This window comes from Stomoxys calcitrans, chromosome 5 (assembly GCF_963082655.1).
Source record: "Stomoxys calcitrans chromosome 5, idStoCalc2.1, whole genome shotgun sequence".
Classification (NCBI taxonomy): Eukaryota; Metazoa; Arthropoda; class Insecta; order Diptera; family Muscidae; genus Stomoxys; species Stomoxys calcitrans.
In genome coordinates, this window is record NC_081556.1 from 42,696,140 (window position 1) to 42,719,622 (window position 23,483).

The 23,483-nt window shown below is 42.1% G+C and overlaps 1 protein-coding gene across 1 annotated transcript; it reads right to left on the reverse strand.

Annotated features, from left to right (window-relative positions):
• Positions 1-1,901: 1,901 nt before the first annotated feature.
• On the reverse strand, positions 1,902-21,045 carry LOC106087155 (proteasome-associated protein ECM29 homolog). The gene is made up of 19 exons (XM_013252082.2): positions 20,939-21,045; positions 20,419-20,549; positions 20,122-20,354; positions 19,807-20,053; positions 16,924-17,810; positions 16,592-16,868; positions 16,356-16,533; positions 16,097-16,290; positions 15,869-16,037; positions 13,706-13,873; positions 13,165-13,644; positions 12,920-13,103; positions 12,363-12,853; positions 12,132-12,247; positions 8,348-8,692; positions 8,162-8,278; positions 7,953-8,093; positions 6,797-7,889; positions 1,902-2,215 (listed from the first exon to the last, which is right to left on the reverse strand). Exons 1-19 carry the CDS (start codon positions 20,958-20,960, stop codon positions 1,998-2,000), a joined length of 5,691 nt encoding a protein of 1,896 aa, XP_013107536.2. The 5' UTR covers positions 20,961-21,045; the 3' UTR covers positions 1,902-1,997.
• Positions 21,046-23,483: the final 2,438 nt, after the last annotated feature.

Genomic DNA, 23,483 nt, shown 5'->3' on the forward strand with positions numbered 1-23,483 from the left:
CCTTTTAATAATCAATGGCCATGATGTTCCCGCGGCGATCGGTCCTTTGTATCCAAACTAGCTTGCTCACCTGTAGGAGCTAGATAAAAATCACCACCTCCACACATAGACATGTGGCTACAACAACAACAACGACGAATGGCTCTCCTCCTTGCCTTGTTATTCTCGAGATGCTCAATAAATTGACGGTTGAAAAATCTGGCGTATCGGGGTCAGTCACAGTTACGTCGCCAAAAGTGTCTGAGGTCCTGGTCCCCACCCCCTAAACCTACCAAATATATATATATATATATATATATATATATATATATATATATATATATATATATATATATACCAATTGTCGGACCAAGTGGTTGGGGGACCCCCCCAACCCCAAAACACCCCTTAATCGGACATATTCACCGACCATGGCAATATGGGACTCAAATGAAAGGTATTTCCGAATAAAATGCGAATCTGATATCCAAATGTGGAACCAAGTTTCTGGGGGACCACCCCCTTCCCCAAAACACACCCCAAACAGGACTTATTTACTGATCATGCCAATATGGGGCTCACAAAAAAGGTATTTGAGTGTAGAATACGTATCTGATTTCTAGATGTGGGGCCAAGTGTTTGGGGGGCCGCCCATCCCCAAGAACATACCCCAAAGACAAATTTAAGACCATAACAATATGGGACTCAAATGAAAGGTCTTTGGAAGTAAAAAACGAATCTGATATCAATGTTCGGGAAAAGTGTCTATGGGGCCACCCCACCCCCATAACACCACCCAAATAGGATGTATTTGGTGACCATTGCAATATGAGACTCAATTGAGAGGTATTTTAGAGTAGAACACGAATCTGATATATATATTTTCAAAGCCAAGTCACTGAGTGGCCGCCCCATCTCCCAAAACACCCCCAAACCGGTCATGTTTGTCGACTATGGAAAAATGGAGCTCAAATGAAGGGTATTTGGGAGTAGACCATGAATCTGACATCAACATTCGGGACCAACTGCCTAGGGGACGTCTCACCACCACAACAACCCTCAAGTAGGAGGAATTTGCTCACCAAGACAATTTGGGTGGACCTCGATATTCATTGTTTTTAGGGCCCATACCCCAAACCGGACGTATTTGATAGCTTTTGCAATAAGGGTTTTAAATGAATGGTATTTGAGATTAGAAAACGAATTTGATATCCAATTTTGAGGCCAATGGATTGCCATTGCCATGGGGTTCAAATAAATGATATATAAATATATGAGAATAGAGCACGTTGCTGATATATTTTCAGGGCTTAGTGTTTGGGGGACCACCCCACTCTCCAAAACACCCCCAAATCGGGCATATTTACCGACCATGTCAATGTGGGGCTTAAATGAAAGGTATTGGGGGGGTGGTTGGGTAGAGCAAGAATTGATACCCACTTTCGGGACCAATTTTCTTGGGGTCTTCCCCTTTCCCAAAATACTCCACAAACAGCAATTTTTTACTGACCATTGCAATATGGTGCTCAGATAAAGGTATTTGGGAGTAGAATACGCATTTGATTTCCAAATGTAGGACCATTTATTTAGGGCATCACCCGAAATCTCCGAATATAAAATTTGAATGAAATTTTCTGAAAAGACGAAGTTTGAAAAAAATGTTCTTTAAAGATAAAATTTGAATAAAATGTTCTCCAAAACGAATCAAAACTTATATCCCAAACTGAACAGACATATTATGTTACCCACATTTTTATTGTACATCTAAGGTAACTTATTTAATTGCCAATTTGCCAAATGCTAAAATAAGCTGTCAAATAATATGATAATTACAGCTTCTTAGCTTCAGCTTCTTGTGTTCGTGTCAGTGATAATGCGACGTTTAATAATTACCTGTATATTACACTTAAAAATAGACACCATTTAATTCATTTCAGAAATGTTTACTTAATTTGAGACCACACCGCTATTATTAGCCTTTCACTTTATATGTTTTCACATAAAAATAACCCCCATTATCAATGATCTTGAATTCCTGACTTGGTAAATTTCTCCTCAATGTCCTTGATGCGACAACGAACTTCTGGCGCTGAATCCTTTTGAAATTTAGGCAGATTTTCTTCAAAGTTCTGCTTAATCATTGCCAAATGTTTAAAGTCTTTGGCCTCGATAAGACGCTTTATTAAGATAAGCACAATGCTGAGAGCCTCCTTTTTCAAGCCAGTATGGGGTATACCTGGAAGTAAAATGAAAAAAAGCAACACATTATTCATTGTTTACACTGTGGAAAGCAAAAGAGGAGGTAAAAATGCAAATTTGCCCCTGAACATTTCATTAAGAAACAGGGCCAAACTTCTCACATATCAATGAGTGCTGTCCGATTCAAGAATATAGTCGTGAAGACGGAATACGCTTTATAATTTGTTGATATCGGAAGGAGGCGGACTCTCCCCCGTTACCACAAAAACACCACCCAAAATCAAAAGTGGACCGATAAGGACAATATGGGACTCAAATAAAAAGCAGAATACGAATATGGTATCAAAAATTGGGTCCAAATACCCAGGAAGTCGCCCTAATCCCAAACCTTCTAAAACCAGACAAATTGAACGTCCATATCAATATGGGACTCAAATGAAAGGTATTCGGGAGTAGATTAGGAATATGGCATACAAAATCACATCGAAGTGTAGGGGGTCACCTCACCCCACCCTCAAAACAACGCCCCATATGGGCATATGACCCATCATGACTATATGAGATTTGGTTTTTTTGTTTGTTCCGTAGAATCAAAAACGGCTGAACCGAATTTCTTAAAATTTTCACATAGGTTATATAATTTTTAGATATCGGATTGTGGCGGACCCTCCCCCCTACCCAAAATCAAAAGTGGACTGATAGGCACAATATGGGTATCAAATGAAAGGTATTGGAGATTAGAAAACGAATATCGTATTAGATTTTAGATCCAAGTACCCAGCTGGCCGCCCCAAGCCCAAAACTCCTATAAACATATATACGACGTTCCTATCAATATGCTACTCAAATGAAAAGTATTCTGCAGTAGATTACAAATATGGCATAAAAAATTAGGTCAAATTAATGGGAGGTCGCTCCAACCCCAAATACCCTCAAATGGGCATATGGGATTAAAATGAAAGATTTTTGGGAGTAGATTACGAATATGACATTATAATTTGCATTCAAGTCTGGGTGGCGCTTTTCCTCCTAAATCTACGTCGAATAGGTTAATTGGCCCACTATGGTAATATGGGACTCAAATGAAAGGTTTTTGAGAGTAGAAATCGAATTTGATAACCAATTTTGGAGCCAAGAGTTTGGGGGTCCGCCCTAAATCACAATCTAAAATGAACTTCACTTCCGACTATAGCAATATGGTGTTCAAATCAACGATATTTGGGAGTAAAGAACGAATTTGATATCTATTTTCAGGGCAAAGTGTCGGTGGGCGCCCCAGCCCCAAAACACCCTCCAAACGGTTCTTACTTATCAACCATGGCAATATAGGGCTCAAATTAAAGGGATTTGGAAGTGGAGCAAGAATTTGATATCCATATTTGAGTCGAAATGTCTCCCCGAAAAAGCATTTCTCATTAACCTAGTTTTCAAAAATACCAGATCTCGGAGATTGGTAATGTGATTCGTTCGAAATTTTTTGGCACTCTCACAGTCACTGAAGGCACTGATTGTAAAGCTTAGTCGGAGGTGACGAATTAGAGCCGTTAGTGTCACGTCTCGATGATAAGCTCGGCCAGAATTCTGTCTTTGTCCCTCAGGCACAGGAGCCACTGAGTCAAGCGTTCGATACAACAGCATATTCCCGCTTTCCGGTGATCTAGTGCCAAGTTCAGATCGTGCGTGAATTAGGTCTCGGTGATTAGCACAACCTGCGTTCTGCCCTTTTCCCTCACAGGTGCCATTGACCACACTTTCGTCACATCCACCTACTCCCGCGTCCAGGTGACGTAGTGTCACGTTCAAGTTAATCGTAGTGTCACGTGAATTAATCATATCGCAATGTTTAGCCTAGCCATAGTTCTTTTCGTGTCTATCAGACACAACAGCCATCGACCACGCGTTTGTTACAACCGCCTTCTCCCGCGTTCTGGTCGTGAGTGCCGCGTTTACATCGTGAATCAATATTGTCCCAGTGATAAGTCTAGCCAGAGGTCTGTCCATGTCCCTCACAGACTGAAACCACTGAACCACCCTTTGTTGCAACCACCTACTCCAGCGTCCCTCACAGGTGCCACTGTTACAATGACCATGCTTTCGTTACAATTATCTACACCTGCGTCCAGGTGACGTATTGACGCGTTTAAGGTGTAAGTGATGGCATAGCCAAAGTTCTTACCTAAGACTCAGGAGCCATTGAACATGCGTTTTTTACAACCGCCTACTTTCGCGTTCTGCGCGTGAGTGCGGCGTTCAAGTCGTGAATGAATATTGTCCCAGTGATAAGTTTAGCCAGATTGTTATAAACGTCGGGTCCCGGTGACCTAGGTCCAAGATCACATCATGAGTGTACCACGCCTCAGTGTTTGATCTACACAGGATCCGCTGACTAAACTTAACTTAGAACCGCCTACTCCCGGATGTGCAATACACTTTCACGCCGTGACTTAATCGTCTCGGTGATTAGTCTGCCCAGGGATCTGTTATTGTCCCTAAGACACAGGAGGCATTCCGGTGACCTAATGTCACGTTCACGTCGTGAATGCTGTCCTTCAGCGTCCCGGTTTTATTCACTCCTTGTCCCTCAGTTACAAGAGCCATTCACCACGCGTTCCGGTGACCTTATCCCACGTTTAATTCGTGAGTAAATCATGTCTCAGTAATTAGCCCAGCCAGCGTTCCGGTGACCTAATGTCACGTTCACGTTAATAGTGAATAACGACTCGATGATTAGCCTAGCCAGTGTTCTGTCCTTACCTCTTAGCGTCTCGTTGATTTTCTTTCCTTATCCCTCAGATACAGGAGCCATTCACCCACGCGTTCCGGTATTGGCCAGCATTAGGAGGGGAAAACCGCCGCTGAAAATTTTTTCTGATGGTCTCGCCAGGATTCGAACCCAGTCGTTCAGCGTCATAGGCAGACATGCTAACTTCTGCGCTACCGTGTAATGTAATGTACAACCGCCTAGTCCCGAGTCCCGGTGACCAATTGCCTCAATAACGCCGTAAGATAATCACGTCCCGGTAAACTGTGTAGCCTGTCTAGCGTCTGATAATACGTAACCACTGAGCTTTAGCCAATCGCAATCGTCTTTCGGTCATGAAGTGGACATAAACCCATTACAACCCCCTCGCATCCCGCAGCCCTTAGCATAAGTCTGGCACGGAAGTGAATAGTTTAAAAATTGCTACCATATATTGGGTTTAATCCCGGCACGGGATAGTTGTAAGCACCACACAGACTGGAACATTGAGATCCAATCTGTGTGGTGGTTATTGCTGTCACGAGAAGCTCGGCTGCGAGCTACCGGGCGCGTCCACAGGTTGCGGATATTGGAATACTCCATACGGAGTAGCTGCAACGGCAGTCGCGCACAAGCAGCGGTATCGAGAGGAGAATCTCAGTGATGTGCAAGAGCCGGTGCTCTTGAGTGCCTATGATGCTTGATATGACAGGGCGAAGTTATTGGCGCCTTTAAATAACCAAGGCCTGCCTGTTCCCACAGCGATCGCTCCGGAAAGAGCTTGCTCACCTACAGGAGCTTGACGAGGATCGCCACCTCTACATGAAAATGTGGCTACCACAACAACATAGGGTTTTTACTAGGGACTTGACAACTTTTTCGCGGCATGGGACCATACAGGCTGGAGCTTTGAGCTTCGATCTGTGTGTAGTTAATCGTTGTCATGAGGAGCTTAGTTGCGAGTTACCGAGTTGTTGTTGTTGTAGCAGTGTGTTGTACACTGAGGTGGGAGCCCTTGCCGATAAAGGACTCCATCGGGTCAACCTGGTACCTACTACCGGCAGCTATGGGATTGCTGCAATTGCAGTCGCGGACAATCAGCGGTATCCAGTGGAGTGTCACAATGAGAGACCGGGCGGCACCGGCACTTGCATAAATACTGAGTGTCTACAATGCTTGATATGATAATGGACAATGGCCAACATGTTTCCACGGTGTTCGGTCTTTTGGACCGGAAGGAGCTTGACGAGGAGCTCTATATCCACATGTCGCTACAACAACAACTTTGAATTTAATTTGTGCACGCAGTCTTCCACTATTCAACGAACAATTAATTTCAATTGATGTCTGCAAATCATACAAATTTACTGCAGAAATTCGGAGTCGGTGACCGCTACTTTAAGGTCGTTGACTCCAATTTTTTTTGGTCAATGGGTTCACCAAAAAAAAAAAAAATATGCGTTATTGTTCAGATGAAAATCCACATGTGCTTCACGGATCAACACTTCAGGCACAAAAAATAACTATTTGGTGCGGTTTGCAAGCCGACTGCGTCATTGGGCCATACTTCTCAGTCGACGATGTCAATCGACACGTTACCGTGAACGCTACCGCATCATGATTACTGATTATTTTTGAATTGAATTGAAAGACGTTGCCACAAGCCACACAACACACGTTACAATCGGTTTATTGAAGAGTAAATTTGATGAGTCAAGTCCTTATTGTAAAATCCGATATAAATAGCAATCGATACATAAGTCCCATTCGCCTTACCATTTCTCTGTCACTGACAAACAATTTTCTGTGGCAGACAATGCCACAGCAAGCAGAGTTGAACTTGTCGTTACAAAACCAAATGACATTTCAATCACTTACCCGCAGCATAAGTCACGGCTGACAATACATCTTTGCAGATTTTCTCCACTATAATACCACGTTCCATTTCTTTGTCTACTTTAACTTTCTTTTCTTTATTGCCCGTCATTGTATTTGGGGCTTCGTCTTCGTTGCCGGGGTTACCAAGAATTTGCAAACGTTCTGTGAATTTGGCCAAGGCCACCATTAGGCTAACTTGCACTGGCCTTGTGTTATCAATTATAATGGTAGAGCAACGTTCGGCAAACAATTGCTGATATTTTGTTTGAGTCTCCAGCGAATTTCGGGGCCATGATTTGCCCAAAGTCTCACAGACCGTCTCTTTGAGTTTATTTAATATGGTGGCACGTCTATTACGCTCGTCAGTGGTTAAATCTTGTTCCTCCTCCTCACCATCATCATCCGAAGTAGATAATTTACGCAGCGCCTTTTTATCTAGGATATACCAAAGCATATTGTAGACTTCTTCAAAGCGATCCACCTCAAGCTCTTCCAGTATATCCCCTAAACTGGATAAGACCAATGTGCGATACTGGGGCTCCTCTTTGCGGCATTCCTTTAAGGCTGCCTCAACAATTCGCTCACATATTTCATGGTTACGATCTAAGCCTTTGCATAAAGCAGCCAATGCCTGCAATAGACGTTCCTTGCCTTGAAATGTACGACCCTGAAGACCGTTTATGAGCAAATTAATTAACTGCAAACGATCCGGCTCTTGCAGTGTATCCTTTAGACGTTTTGCTATGGTCTTTATGGCATTGGCTGCCTGCGCCTTTCTAGACCAGCTGGCATCGTTCAGAGCTTTCTCCAATTTCGGCACTATGACATTGAGATTCATGCGTATTCCCGCATCTCCCGAACTAACCTCATTCCACAAATCCCTCCACAGTTCAATGTTGGCTTTATTTTCCTCTGTCTGTTCCTCGTGCATGGCAAAAAATATCAGTGGCAGGGCGCTATCTAGATAGTCTTTTATAAGCTCATTATGACGTTTATTGATGGATTGCAAAACGAGTATTACTGCTGAGCGATTGCTGGTATTTTCCATATACAATTCGTCCAGTTTAACAAATAAATTGCGAATGGATTGTTCCTGGCGTGGGTGAGACAAGGCCATAACAATTTGTTTTGAGAAAATATTTTAACAGAGACTTACCTTTGCAATGCCTATTAAATGACCAATAGCACTGGCATAGTACTTGCGTACAGTGGCATTGCGATCTTTAATTCCCACAAAACAGGCACCCAAATATTTACCAACTAAAGGTGTCATTTCCTTGCCCAAACGTATACTAATCTGAAATTCAATAGTAGGACAGTTTATAACAGTTTCGTGACAGTTTCAAATGGTATTTTAATGCCTACCAGACATATTAAATGGGCACAGGCGATTTTAGTACCCAAATTCACAGAGGTTTTTATCAAATCCAAAACGGCGGGTGTCATTTTCTCCAAAGCAGCATAATCCACAAAACGTACGCACTGTTTGAAAGGAGAGAATATTTAAACAAAAAATGTCTATTGCTATAAAAATTTCAAGTTTTCTTCTACCTTTGCTGTGGCCTCTGTGGTGTGGTGTGATTTGGCAGCCTCTGCTCTAAGAGAATCGACTTTTTCTTGCGCATCATGGTCTGCTCCCAAGCGTGTGGATAAATACGATAGCTTTGTTGATTCCAATTCTCCTGTAGCCTTCAGCAGACAAGGTATGAGGGAGGGCAAATGTGGTGCTAGCAGGGCTCCCGATGAATCTATCATCTCTGATATAGTTCTTATGCTAATTTTTCTTATGTCCGCCACCGTATGTATTACACCTGTTTCCAAAAGGAAGGGTAATATAGACGAAGCTACTGCTGTACCAGATTTTCCATGATCGGAGGAGGCCGCTGTGACACAAAGCTGTGAACGATGTTTTATGTTTAGTCTAGTTACACTATTTGTGGGGGTATATGATAATATAATTTGGAATATTTGTTTTAAGCGCCATGAAACAAGAAGGACTGGATCTAGGCCCAGCGATAGGGTTTATGCACCTTAAATAGAGCTGGCAAACTATCGATAACCGCAACATTCGTGATACACCATTCCGTGTACGGCACGAGATAGCTGTGAGCACCACACAGGCTGGAACATTGAGGTCCGATCTGTGTGGTGTTTGTTCATAGCTGTCAAGAGAAGCTTAGCTGCGAGCTACCGTTCATAGGTGGCTGATAGTGGAATGCTCCATACGGAGTAGCTGCAATCTCAGTCGCGGGCAATCAGCGGTATCGAGCGGAGAATCCCAGTGAGAGGCCGGGCGGCACCGGCTCTTGCACAAATGCATCATAGGAATATGATGCTCGATATGACAAGGCGGGTTATTGGCGCCTTTAAATAATCAATGGTCAGTCTGTTCCTGCGGCAATCGCTCGTTTGGACCGAAACAAGCTTGCTCATCTACAGGAGCTTGACGAGGATCGCCAACTCCACATGAAAATGTGGCTACAACAACAACAACCATTTCGTGAAATATAGACCCATCTAGTGTCTCCTACATGGAGTGTATGGGTATAGCAATCAAGTCTGATACTCCCGAAATACAGCTGTGCAAGGTGTACATGCCGCCGGTTGGTAGTTGTAACCCAGTTAATGGCCAGCGTACAAGTCCCCAATTAAAATCCTTTCGCCATAATCGCCTGGTTCTAGGAGACTTTAATGCGCATCACATTTTGTACCATTCTCCCCTAGGTAACGATCAGCAGCACATAGCTTTGGCAGAGCATATTGGGGTTCCAAGTTTTGCACTGTGAATAAGTATGCCCCCACTATCATAACGAGGAGATGCTGCAGCTCGCATGCCCTGATCTCCTGAGTGACGTATCCTGCCAAGCCATAATTTCTTTGGAATTAGACCACCTCAATTACTCAATAATTCTCTCCATCGACCGAAACGACTTCATAACCTCTGAGCGCCGGACGTTTATCAATCAGAAGAAGGCCGATTGGGCTGGCTTCAGAGAGTACACCAATCGCCGCTTCAGTGAACTCACACCCCCCTCGAATGTGGTAGTTGCCGAAAGGACATTCCGAGACTTCATTAACCCAGCAGCCGCTCGCTTTAACCCAGAATCAGCGAGCTTAATCTGGAAATAAACAGGGTAGTTAACGAACATAAGCACATCGGTTTAGGCAAGCTATGGCCTACTGTTAAGAACCCTGATAGACGGGATGCCAGGACCTCAGTCACTTTTGGCGAAATAACCGTGACTGTTACGAAGAAATGCGCCAGGTTATTCAACCGTCAATTTATTGTGCACCTCGAGAGTGACAGGGCAAGGAGGAGAGCCATTCGTCGTATCAATTACCCGTGGGCGAAGTTACGAATGTCATCCGTGTCCCCAAAACATCCAAGCCGTTGGACCCCGAGGGAATCTCTACACTGATGCTGAAGAATCTGGATCTACCTGGAATTGAGTACCTTAGTCCTCAATCTGTCTTTGAACACTTTTATGGTTCCCGATGTCTGGAAAATGGGCAGAGTGATCCTGCTACTAAAGCCTGGAAAGGACCCTAGTTTCTAAAAGGCCGATCTCCCATCTCTCACCATTAGCAAAGACGCTTGAGGCATTACTTCTCCCGAGCCTCGTAGGAGAATTTCCATTCCACGAGCATCAACATAGATTTCGAAGACTGCGTAGCACAACAATTGCTTTGCATGCCATCAGCGCACACATATGCTATGGCTTCAATCAGAACAGGCCATGTTATAAGACAGTCCTGGTGGCGCTGGACGAAGGCATTCGACACGGTCAACCATGCCAAACTATTTGAGGGTCTCGCCATCTCTTCGCCAGTCGCCAGTCATTTGTGGAATTTAGGGATAAGAAGTCGAAGTAAAGTCAAATGTAGAAACAAGGTCCTCAAGTCACTTGCTGGCAGCACTTGGGGTGCTGACAAAGAAACCTTGTTGACCATGTACAAAGCAATTGACCGGTGTGGTATGTTATGCAGCGCCAGTGTGGTCTCGTCAGCTCTGTGACACGCAGAGGAATAATATTCAGATCTGCACTGCAACGGGCTGTCTCCTCAGTTCTCATCTGGACCACTTCCATCAGGAGACCAAGATGCTACCCGTGCGAAGAGAAAACCTTATGGGCTGTTATCGTAAAGGCTATCCAAATCATCATCTTGTGGATAGATATCCACCGCCCAGAAGCCTTAAGGTAGATATACATGATCTAGAGTGTGAGGTTCAGCGCTACAAGAGAGAACCTGTAGATCAAGCGGCATATCAACCAAGCCTAGACAATATTCATGCAGACACGGTATCAGATGCGGTAAATGGCTATCGAGTGATAGTAGTCCTTGGAGAACGACCGCCTTCCATTGCAGACACGGTAGCAGATGCGGTAAATGGGTATCGAGTGAATGTAGTCCTTGGAGAACGACCACCTCCCCCGGCAAACCAGAGTAGTTCTGGCTCAATTACGTTCCGGCAGATGCAGTCGCCTCAACTCCTACAGAGCAAGCTTGATGCCGACGTGCAAGATGTATTTCCCGATTGTAGCCAGGGACCTCACGATACTCAGACCCAGATCCCTGTGGACGCACCCCATTTAGTCGCAAAGTTCCTGGGTCTTGACACTCAACAGAATCAAGCAGACGAAAGATAGAACACAATAAACTGTTACAACAACAACTGCCTAGCCAGACCCACTCGACTCAGACCCAGAGTCTGTCTGTACGCACCCCATCATAGTCGCAGAGTTCCTGGATACTTAACAGAATCAAGCAGACGAAAGGTAGAATACACCAAACAGCTAAAACAACAACAGACCGAATAAATCAAAATTTTATAGTCTGTTGGAAGTCATGAAAGCAATCATAGTACAAAATCTTAGCCCAATCTGATGAAAACCGCGACCTTTGTAGGCGCAATGTATCTTTAAGGATACATTCAGTGTCGGAACGCTTATTTTTGTTAAATTTTCGCCGAAAATTTAACGAAAAATATCAATCGATTTAAAGAAAAAAATATATCGATAATGCCATCGATATTTTGCTAGCTCTAATCGAAACGACATTGCTCTCCAGAGGGAGCTTATCAACAATTGCTATCCCCGCATGCAAGTATAAGTCGACAACAATACCAAAAAAATAGTCTTGGGAAACTTTACAGGCTAGCTTGAGCAACGGGAACATCGAGACAACTTCTGAGTGAAAAGACTTAAGACTTAAAGTAAAGAAAAATTATCAGATTTTCTAAAACAAGTTGTCATTGGAAGATTCACCAAAAAAAAAATCTGACCAACGTTTCTCAATGGAATGTTCGTGGGAAAATTAGCATTTTTCAACTAACCTTACTAAGGAAGAGGGCAGTGCCCTCTGCAGCTAATCTGGTACCCTCATGAATGTCATCCATTACACGAAATAGTTGAGACCATAATTCCTTTAATTCCGGTTCTGGAACATCATCTGTTAATAACAAAAAAAAAAAAAAGAAGAATCAATTAATTTCTTATAACTGTTAAATGAAACAAAAAAAAAATCGTTTGATATCTCAAAAAGATAAATTTAAAAAAAATCTTACCCACTTCCATGGCATTACTTTTCGAGGGCGACAATGGTGCACTACTGGTATTACGATTTTTCTCCTCTGTGCGCAAACGTAAACCATTAGGTCGCCTAAGTAAATCTCTTACAGCTAAACAACATGCAATACGCACACGCCACTCATTAAATGTTAAATTATCCAAGAGTTCACGCAAAATTTCCCAATAATACTGCTCGACTACCTCCTTGGGTTCAGAGACAATAGAATCCCATATGGAAATCATGGAGTTTTGAATTTTCGGCGTTGGATCATATTTATAGCGATACAAGCGGGGTATTATTTTGCCAAAATAAGGCTGCATTTTGGCTTTTGTTTCACTGGAAAGAGATTTCAGACCAAAGGCAGCACCAAGTTTGCTGGTCCAGGAAGCATTGTGATTGGCCAATTGCATAAATTGATAGATCATTTCGGGTTGATTGAGATCAGAGGCCAGAGAACAAAGTTCCTTATAGGTGGTTATATTGCCACTATAGTAGGGATCAAGAGAAATGAGATTATATTTGGTAAATATTAAAGTTTGACTATAAACCTACCCAGTTGGTGTTTTGCCCAGCATGCCTTCAGCAAATAGTTCTGTATCCTCATTGACCTTGTTCACCTTACGCTTACCTCCCATTAATTGGTCTAACAAAGAATTGGCCAAATCATTTTGGCTATTGGGATCAGATAAATTGTACACCAAGCCCAAACCTCGTGAGGCGACATCCTGCACAAATTCTAATGAAAGAAAAATACCATTGTACGCATGTATGATATTCCCTTAACATATGAAACTTACCACTATCATCGGACAATAGCTCCGTAAAGGCATATTGCAACATTTGCTTTTTGTTTAGCACTGCGGGACGATAGCTACAGTTTTTGACCACTGCTAGAAGCCACACCGAACACGATTGACGACTTTGGGGATTGGGTTCTGATACCAAACGTATGAGAGTATTTAAGAATTTCTCAAATGACTCATCTGTGCAATGGGGATTGATGAAGTTTTCCGAAGGAGTACCTTCACTGATATCATAACCACACAGAGTAGTGGCTATAGCATCAGAAATGGCAATATTCAAAGCAGCATCCTTTTGAATTTTAGCCAAGGCTAGAAATTTGTCCAAATTACGTTGAGTAAAATATTGGCCATCTCCTATGGCTAAATTTCCCAGGCATTTGGCTGCCTCGCCTCTTATCTGGGGACGAACGGAAGAACTTTTCAGAAGTTTGTGAACCACGGTGAATATAAAGAATTTTGTGGAACCCGTAGCAGCTGTAACGAATAAAAAAGACAATTTAAATGATTAAACTTTATTTGACTAAGTGATACATACTATACTCAGTCATTTCCTCATCATCATCATCGTTGTTATCATTATCACTGGTTTGGAAAGTTATGGCCAATTCGACATTTGGTATTTCGGTCCATTTGCTAATCATAGAAAAGCACTTGACAGCAGCTGATATTAACAAATGTTGAGGTCCTTTCACCAAAATTTCGGCTATAATTAAAAACAGAAAATACTAATATCAGCGAGGAGTTAAATTTGAAGAAAAGTTTTTGCTCTTTTTTCATACAGCAGAATATTAAGAAACAATTTGGAAGATTAGAAAAAGGTAGTCAAATCCCAAGGAAAAAAAGGAAATATAGCCAAAGCACAAGGCAATCCCTTGCCAGCCGGTTGTACGAACCGATGGAGTGCTTCATCGGTAAGGGCTGCTGCCTCAGTGTACAACACACTGCTACAACAACAACGAAGTAAAACGTGGATAATTCAGCTTTTCAGCATCGAATCAACCCAATTCACCATTTGAGGGGCCGCTTATGTCCACCAAAACTTCATGTATGGACCCCATATGTACGATATTAAATGTCCGAAGCATGGAAACGGTCCCAAATACACGTGTCCAGTAGTCTCTCCAAGGTTTTCAATGAATGAGAAGTCACACACCACGAAATTCCCTTCAATGTAGCCAACCGCATCATGACAAGCACCGTCAACCGACCGACACTTGTTAGCATGATAGCTGATAGCCGTATGCTAGTGCAGGATTGAAACGGTCCCTAATACAAATGTCTAGTAGTCTCTTCAAGGTCCTAAAGACGAAAGATTGGCCTTTAATCTCTGGCCAGGGAGTGACTCGCAGCACTCCTCTGATTAAAACCAGGGGAATCATTTTGACGAAAGATTTTTTTTTGTGTCCACTCACATTTACGCACGCTCACGAGACAAAAATTTTACCCACGCACGACTCACGCGAAAATTATGACTGATGTTACACTCACGCCTTACGAAACAATAGGGCGCCCCGGTAGCCGAGTTGGTAGCGTGCTTGGATTACCAATGCAGGGGTCGTGGGTTCGATTGCCGCCAGAAGCCTTGGTGTGTCGCTACTGTGGTATCACAATGGACATAAAATTGTCTAAGTGAGTCTATAAAGGACTACCTAACTTACCTAACCTAACAATCGACTAACGACGTATTCACCACGAGTTACTCACAACCCACGAGAAAATTATGACATCACGAGATTTTTTTGTTAATGTTAGTATTGAATTTCTTGTTAGTTATGTCACGTAAATCGTGAGCTTCTCGTGTGTCGTGAGCGCCTTATGAGCCGTGAGTCGGGGATTTTACCATGAGTTTCGCATGAGTCGTGAATAACGTCGGGAGCATGGTTTCACCCACTCACGCTAACGCACGAGAATTTTAATTAATCACGGTCACGAATCACATGACTAACGCGAGACTCGACAACTCAAAACTCACATGCACTGGTTATACCACGCGGAAACTGTGAGAGGATGGATTTAATTGTGACATAACCGAAATAAACAGACACATAATACTGCTCCCGGGTCGGCGTATGTTTCTATTGAGTCATTCCGATGCAAAAAAAAGGTTTTCATGGGGTAAAAGAAATTGTTTGCGAATGCTATACTTTAATTGGCTATGACAGAACATTTGTCCCATTAGCCGAACTTAGAATAGGATTTTAAGCGCCTCGATCTTCTGCGCCCCTTCTAAAATCTCTGACACCAAGTTTCGAGATGTCTTTTACCACTTGATCTTTCCATCGGACCCCCCTTCAAGAGACTTCTTCATTCATACTGACAATATGGTCTAGCCAACGCAACCGTTGTATTTTGATACTGACTTCTTCACTGCAGCTTCTTCGTTCATACTGACAATATGGCCTAGCCAACGCAACCGTTGTATTTTGACACTATGCTACCGTCCTCATACTCATACAGTTCGTACTCTCCATCAATGCAAACTGGTCCATAAATTTTACGAATAATCTTTCTTGCTAACACTTTAAACACAGCCTGGCCGAACTCAACCGGTTCCCACAATTCTGAAGCTTCTTTGTAATAGGATACTAACGTTTCATCCTCAATGATCTAAGAAGACTTGGGAAACATACCTACCTTTACACATGCTCCACAAATCTTTTAGGCTATAAAGTAGGTTAGTAAAATGTAATGACTTTACCTATAACTTTGATGGCATCAACAAATTCTGGCCACTTTTGTAAGTCCTTAGCAACTTCAGTTTCTTTATATTTTTGTATGATCCGGCTGAAGGAATGTCCCAAAACCAAAAGCCAGCCGTGTTTATGTTCCAAAGATTTCTGAGTCAACGTTTTCAGACTATCACTAATCTATATAACAAAGAGTTTAGATTAAAAAATGAACGCCAGGTGTCATACTGAAACATTACTTGAGAATTAAATTCAGATTCGTCGAAGCCATAAGCCCATAGAATGCCAACAAGCTGAGCCACATGGGAACGCATAGCTTCTGAGACATCTTTTAAGGAATTGCATAAAGGTTCCAGTAAATGCATCTGCGATTTACACAACAAAGCTGGAGTCACACCCAGCAAGTCATGCAAACACAAGAGATTCGATTCATCTGAAAGGAATAATCATAATGGTGAATAAAAGATCTTCCTTTATGGACAACCTATAAAAACATACGCCTTCTGGCCTCCACTGCTTTCTGGATGAACAATAGATATTGATGCAATTCATTGTTATCCGACTCTTCATAGTTACATTGTATGTAGTTCTTAAGCTTATGTTGATATTTAGTGTCACCAGGGGCACAACGTGCACCCGCAGAATACCACAAACAGATGCGTAGATAATCTAAAATCTTTAAAAAGCAATGCAAAAATTACAATGATAGTCAGACAGAAAGAGCTGCTACTTACCTCTTCATATACTTCCAAAGAGAATGGCAATTTGGTACGCCCAACTACCACGGTCAAATTTTTCTTCAATCTCTTATGGACAATTTCATTGACATGACGCATCATTGATTTAAAACTAGGCAAGACGACATGCCTTTGTTCCGCTATGAGCCTATTGAAATCTTCAGCAGCTTTATCTTCGCCCGCAAATTCGATGGAGGATAACATTTGATAGTTTATGTGATCCTTTTTGGAGACACCATACAAATAGGAGGTGATATTCTCACGCAAGGAGTTTCTTAAGAAAAAGACACATAATCAAACTGTTGGTAATATAATAAAAAAACACTTACCTCTCTCCGGCAATCAACAGCAACAAATATCTTGCTGGTGCATAATGCTCCGGATAACAGGTTGTCAAGAATATACCCGAAACATTTTGCACAATTTGCAATTTAGATTCTGCATTATCTGACAGCATGGCCAGCAACAGATGTTGTTGGCCGGTTAATTGCACCACTTCTGCTTCACTACAGTCATCTTCGTCAGCCTTCTTATGTTCTTCTGGCTTCCAGGCAAATGCAGGAGCCATAGCCACCAAAGCCTCTCTTATAGAGCTATGCAAATCCGGAGGTGAATTGGTCAAATGATTGAAATATGACAGTACAATCTTCAAATCTTGATTTATGGCTGTGGGACATGAACGCGATAGCTGGGCCAATGCTGAATAGGCAGCAATTTGCACATCGTTGGGCGTATTCGAATCCTTGCCCACCAGCTTTGTAAAGCCAGTCAGCAACACTTTGGACACTTTTGTTATGATCTCTGAGGGGCCTTCTTTTATGAGATTTTCAGCAAATTGCAAAGACAAAACTTTACATTTTTGATTGGTATTCGAGCCGAATAGACCCTCGAAAACCACCTGTATGCCTTTGGGCACACTAATAGCCTTGCCGCGACATTTGATTAGGTATAGCAAAAGTTTCTGCCTTACTCTGGCACAAGAGGGCGTTGTTTTACGTTCTGCCACATTTGAATTATTGCCCAAAAATAATGAATACAAGGGCATGGTAACATGGGGATCTGTAAAGTCTAATATAGTAACAACTTTACTCAGTTCTGCTATGGCTGGTGTGGCCACACTGAAGCGAGTATCCGAAGAGGCAACTACCAGTAGAAGGAAAATATCAATATCACTAAATATGCCGGAGCAAATGAAGCGAACGATTCCCTTTTTGATCTGAAAATGAGAAGAAAAAAAGTGTTAAAGCGGTAAAAGAGAAATATTTTTTAAAATAGGTTTAGTTAAAAATGCCCACAGTACTAATTGATATAGCTGGGTCTGTAGGTGAAAAGAACCCTTCCCAGCCAAGTAGAAAAAGAGTGTCTTTCCATCGACCACCACAGTCAGCTCGGCATTCACCTTACGCGTGTTTGTGGTGAACAATGGGGCTGAAGATTTGGTGGCAGACATCTTAAGATTTCTTGCAGCGAAATATGAGGCAAGTTCGTTGAGGTAGACGTTCAACCTATCGCAGATGTCAACAATGGGTGGGGGCCGGATGCCATATGATACGAACTTTATGCCGTCTGGAGGGGGTGGAATGGAGGATAGGTAGATGTTAAACAGTACCGGAGATATCACCCCACCTTGGGGAACTACCTGTTTCACTCTACGATGCTTCGACTTCTTATCCCTAAATTCCACAAATGACTGGCGACCACACAGATAATTCGCGACCCAACGTTTCAGGCCTGGCTGGAGGGATGTGTTGGCGATGTCCTCAAATAATTTGGCATGGCTGACCTTGACGAATGCCTTCGATAGGTCCAGTGCCACGAGGACCGTCCTATCACATGGCCTGGGCTGATTGAAGCCAGGACAAATGTGTGCGGTGATTCCATGCAAAGCTGTTGTTGCGCTATGCAGTCTTCGAAATCCATGTTGATGCTCGGCGAATGGAAATTTTCCTACGAGTTTGGAAGCCTCAATCGTCTTTGCTACTGGTGAGAGAAGGGAGATTGGTCTGTACGACTACCCCAAGCTCGGATCCTTTCTAGGCTTCAGTAGCGGGATCACTCGGTCCATTTTCCAGATATCGGGAACTATAAGAGTGTTCAAAGACAGGTTGAGGACAGTAGTAGGGTACTCAAATCCAGGTGAATCCAGATTTTTCAACATCAATGTAGAGATTCCGTCGGGGCCCAACGCCTTAGTAGCGGGATCTCTCGGTCCATTTTCCAGACATCGGGAACTATAAGAGTGTTCAAAGACAGGTTGAGGACAGTAGTAGGGTACTCAAATCCAGGTGAATCCAGATTTTTCAACATCAATGTAGAGATTCCGTCGGGGCCCAACGCCTTAGATGATTTGGCGCCACGGATGACATTCGTAACTTCGCCCACGGTAAATTGTGATGGCTGTTAATCGGCTCGGAGACCACGAATACGGCGTATGGCTCTCCCTCCTCCTTGCCCTGTCAGTCTCGGGATGCACAATGAATTGACGGTTGAACAACCTGGCGCATGTTCTCGGATCAGTCACGGTTATTTCGCCAAAAGTGATTGAGGTGCTGTCACCCCGTCTACCGGGGTTCGAGAGTGACTTAACAGTAGATCGCAGCTTGCCTACACCGGTGCCTAAGTAACATTGCTCAAGAGTTCCAGCCACAAATTCCGCTTATGATTCGTTGACTACCCTGTTTATTTCCAGATTCAGCTCGCTGATTCTGGGGTTAGTGGGGTCCATACAACGAATCCCATCACGCTCGTCTGCGAGTACCACTGCCTGCGCCGGGAAATTGGGCCGCAATTGGGGTATTCGACCGGCTGGTATAAAGCGAGCGGCTGCTGCGTTAATGATGTTTCGAAATTTCCTCTCGACCAGTGGTATAGCGGCGATTGGTATACTCTCTGTAGCCAGCCCAGTAGCAGTGTGTTGTGTTCCCTTTTTCGTTTGCTTGATTCTGTTGAATATTCAGATCCAAGAACTCTGCGACTAATCTGGGGCGCGTCAAGAAGAATCTGCAGACACTTGTGAAACATGTTTTGTAGTTGTAGCTACATACTTGCATAAAGGATAAATGTTTGTTTTAGTGAGCTGGGAACTTAACGGAACGAAAGACAATAAGACTTTCAATATACCAATTAAGACCACATTCATCATTGAGTAATACATTTCACATATTATGCCCATATAGTGTAATATACACCAATTTCCCTTTGCAGAAACTTACATTTTCCAATTCTTCAGCTTTCCAATTGTTATTAACGACTCTTTTAAATGAATGGGGACTCATGCCTGGCGTTGGAACATCTTGGTCTTGTGTAACACCATAGGGCAAGAGTAGTACATCTTGCAGTAGAGCCATGAAATTCTTTTTGATTTCTGGTTTATCGTCCAATTTTAAGACCTCCTTTCTTTGAGCAGGGTCGTCAGGTAATTTTATTTCATTTAAATCTGATAAAATCAACATAAAGAGCCTAGAAAGTGAAATTGAAAAACAAGAATTAGACCAACTGATGGTTTAGTTTCTTTAAGGACAACTTACTTATCCTGATAGTTTTCCAGTTTTTCCTCACAACCAATCAGCTTGGCTGCTAGGCTTGAACGGGTTTCCAGATTCAAACGTGGATAGCCCATGGTAATGAATATAATGGCAAAATTCTGTAGAAAAGGTGAATTCGCCGAAGCTTTATATTGATCTATTAAAGCCTCAACGGGTATTTGAACCAAAGGACGGGAACTCAGGCGTCTTTTGATATGAGTGAGAACTTCTACCACCTTTTAAAGAAGCGTTAAGAAATCAATTCCAAGCAGTTAGTTGGGAACTCTATTTCTTACTTACCTTATTGCGAACAGTGTCATGTGGCGAAGTGATTTTCAATATCACCGGTGTCAGGAACCGACCAACACATGCTTCCAATTTGTCGTCGGTATCCGCACATCCTAAGCGCAACAAGACGCGTTCCAATAATTCTTTCAGAAAAATGATAATTTAATTATTTATTGTCAAAACAGTGAGGGCAAAAATAAAAAAAATGTTGTTTATTAACAGCTATCCCCATAGTCTGTGGGATTTGCCATGCACAAAATCAAAGCAAGAGCATGTAGTTTTATTTTCACTTTGTATAAATTTAACTTTGAATTTTAAGAAAACAATATAATTTGGTGTTGTTTTTGTTTTTTGGAAAAAATAATGAGTATCGGTCTAGTCTTCAAGCCGCCTGTAAACATTTTCCATTTCCGAGCCTTATTTAGACATATTTCTTTACACAAATTATGAATTCCGCGAATCTTGATTATAGTTTACATAATTTTACAATAATAATATTTAATAACAATAATAATATTTTGGATAATCTCACCAATTTCAGCAGCAGCAGCCATGACATTTACTTTTTGAGTTCTTTAATGGGTATGTTCACATTAGAAAATCCTCTCGTGAAATTCTGGCAACCCTTCGCAGCTGATGAGTAAAAACAAATATATTCTATAGTATTTGCTTTGGCAGATGCCACGATTTATTTAAATAAATTTTAACATCTGAACACCCCTCTTAAATGCTACACAAATCATAACATCAACATAAAACAGCTGTTGCCCGAGTTGTCGTATTGAACAAAGAAAATGCCACCTTTTTGAAATGGCGTAAGCTTTCACAAAGGCAAAAGCTACAAACTTCTTAACAGTCGTATTCGATTATAGTACAATAAACCCATTATAGCATTTCGTATTCAAAAATCTACAATAGAAAGTGGGTAACTAAAGTTAGATTTTTTATTTTGCTTTGGTAACTCTATGTCGTTTTAGAGCTAGTACTGAAAAAATAGTCATTGCGTCGGTTTTTTTCACAATTGGTTCCAAAATTATTAAACTTATTCGTGTAATAATGATTAAAACAAAACAACTAAAAATGTGGTAAGTTCAGCCGGCCCGAATGTTATATATACTGCACCATCGGTTTATATGGCAGCTACATCAGGTTACGGACTGATTTAGACCATACTTTGCACAGTTGTTGGAAGGCATTTCTCAATGATACGGGCAAATTTTCAGCCAATTCGGATAAGAATTGGATACTCTAGAAGTTCAAGAAGTCCTATCGGTAGATTGGTTTATATGATAGCTATATGGGGTTATAGACTGATTTAGACCATAGTTTTCACAGTTGTTGGAAGTCATTTCTCAACAATACGGGCAAATTTTCAGCCAAATCGGATAAAAATTGCGCCCTCTAGAAGCTCAAAAAGCCTAAATCCGATGACTTCCAATAACTGAGCTAAGTAGGTTTAAATCGGTCCATAACATGAAAAAGCTGCCATATAAACCGATCTTGAATCTTGATTTTTGAACCACTAGAGAGCGCAATTCTTATCTGATTTGGCTGAAGTTTTGCAAGAAGTGTTTTGTTATGACTTCCTAAAGTGGGGCCAAATATGGTTTTAATTGGTTCATAACCTCATATAGCTGCCATATAACCGATCTGGGATCTTGACTTCTTGAGCCTCTAGAGGGCGCTATTCCTATTCGATTTGGCTGAAATTTTGCAAAAAGTGTTTTGTTATGACTTCCAACAGTTGTGCCAAATATGGTTTTAATTGGTTCATAACTTCATATAGCTGCCATATAACCGATCTGGGATCTTGACTTCTTGAGCCTCTAGAGGTCGCAATTATTATCCAAAACACCCCTAAATCGGATATATTTACCGACCATGGCAATATGGGAATCAAATGAAAGGTATTTGCGACTAAAATACGAATCTGATATCCAAGTTTGGGTCAAAGTTTCTGGGGGTCAACGTCTTTCCCAAAACACCCCAAACAGGATTTACTTACTGACCATGACAATATGGGGCTTAAATAAAAGGTATTTTTATGTAGAATACGAATCTGATATCCAGATGTGGGGCCAAGTGTTTGGGGGGCCGTCCATCCCCGAGAACATACCCAAAAGATGACAAATTTACGACCGATATGGGACTCAAATGAAAGGTCTTTGGAAGTAAAGCACGAATCTGATATCAATGTTCGGGAAAAGTGTCTTTGGGGACACCCCACCCCCATAACACCACCCAAATAGGAAGTATTTGCTGACCAAAGGCTCAAATAAGGGGTGTTTTAGAGCAGAACACGAATCTGATCATCCCCCAAAACACTCCCCAAACCGGTCATGTTTGCCGACTAAGGAAAAATGGAGCTCAAATGAAGGTTATTTAGGAGTAGACCATGTCTAGGGGACCCTCCACCATAACAACCCCCTAGTAGAACGTATTTGCTCACCAAGACAAATTGGGTCTTCAAGACAGTGGAGCTCGATATTCATAGTTTTAAGGGCCCATACCCCAAACCGGACATATTTGCTGGTTTTTCAATAAGGGGTTTAAGTGATTGGTATTTGTGATTAGAAAACGAGTTTGATATCCAATTTTGAGGCCAATGGCAATATGGGGTTCAAATATATGAGAATAGAGCACGTTGGTGATATATTTTCAAGGCTTAGTGTTTGGGGGACCACCCCACTCCCCAAAACACCCCTAAATCGGGCATATTTACAGACCATGTCAATGTGGGGCTTAAATGAAAGGTATTGGGTGGTAGAGCAAGAATTGATACCCACTTTCGGGACTAATTTTCTGGGGGTCTACCCCTTTCCCAAAATACCCCACAAACAGCAATATGGGGTTTAAATAAAGGTATTTGGGAGTATAATACGCATTTGATATCCAAATGTAGGACCATGTATTTTAGGCATCACCCCTTCCCCAAAACACCCCTAAAGGGTTAAAATTTTTCGGCCATGCCAATGTGTGGCTCAAATGAAGGTATTTGAGCCACACATTGGGGCCATGTTTTTGGGCGACGCCTCATCCTGTAAACTCCCCTCAAAACCAATTGCAATATGGGCTTT

Coding starts and splice junctions, on each gene's coding strand:
- LOC106087155 (XM_013252082.2), bottom strand. CDS start 20,960: ATGGCTGCTGCTGCTGAAATTG. Junction 17,811..19,806: donor AAGCTGAAGAATTGGAAAAT/GTAAGTTTCTGC, acceptor TCTCATTTTCAG/ATCAAAAAGGGAATCGTTCG. Junction 13,104..13,164: donor GCTATTGTCCGATGATAGTG/GTAAGTTTCATA, acceptor TTCTTTCATTAG/AATTTGTGCAGGATGTCGCC.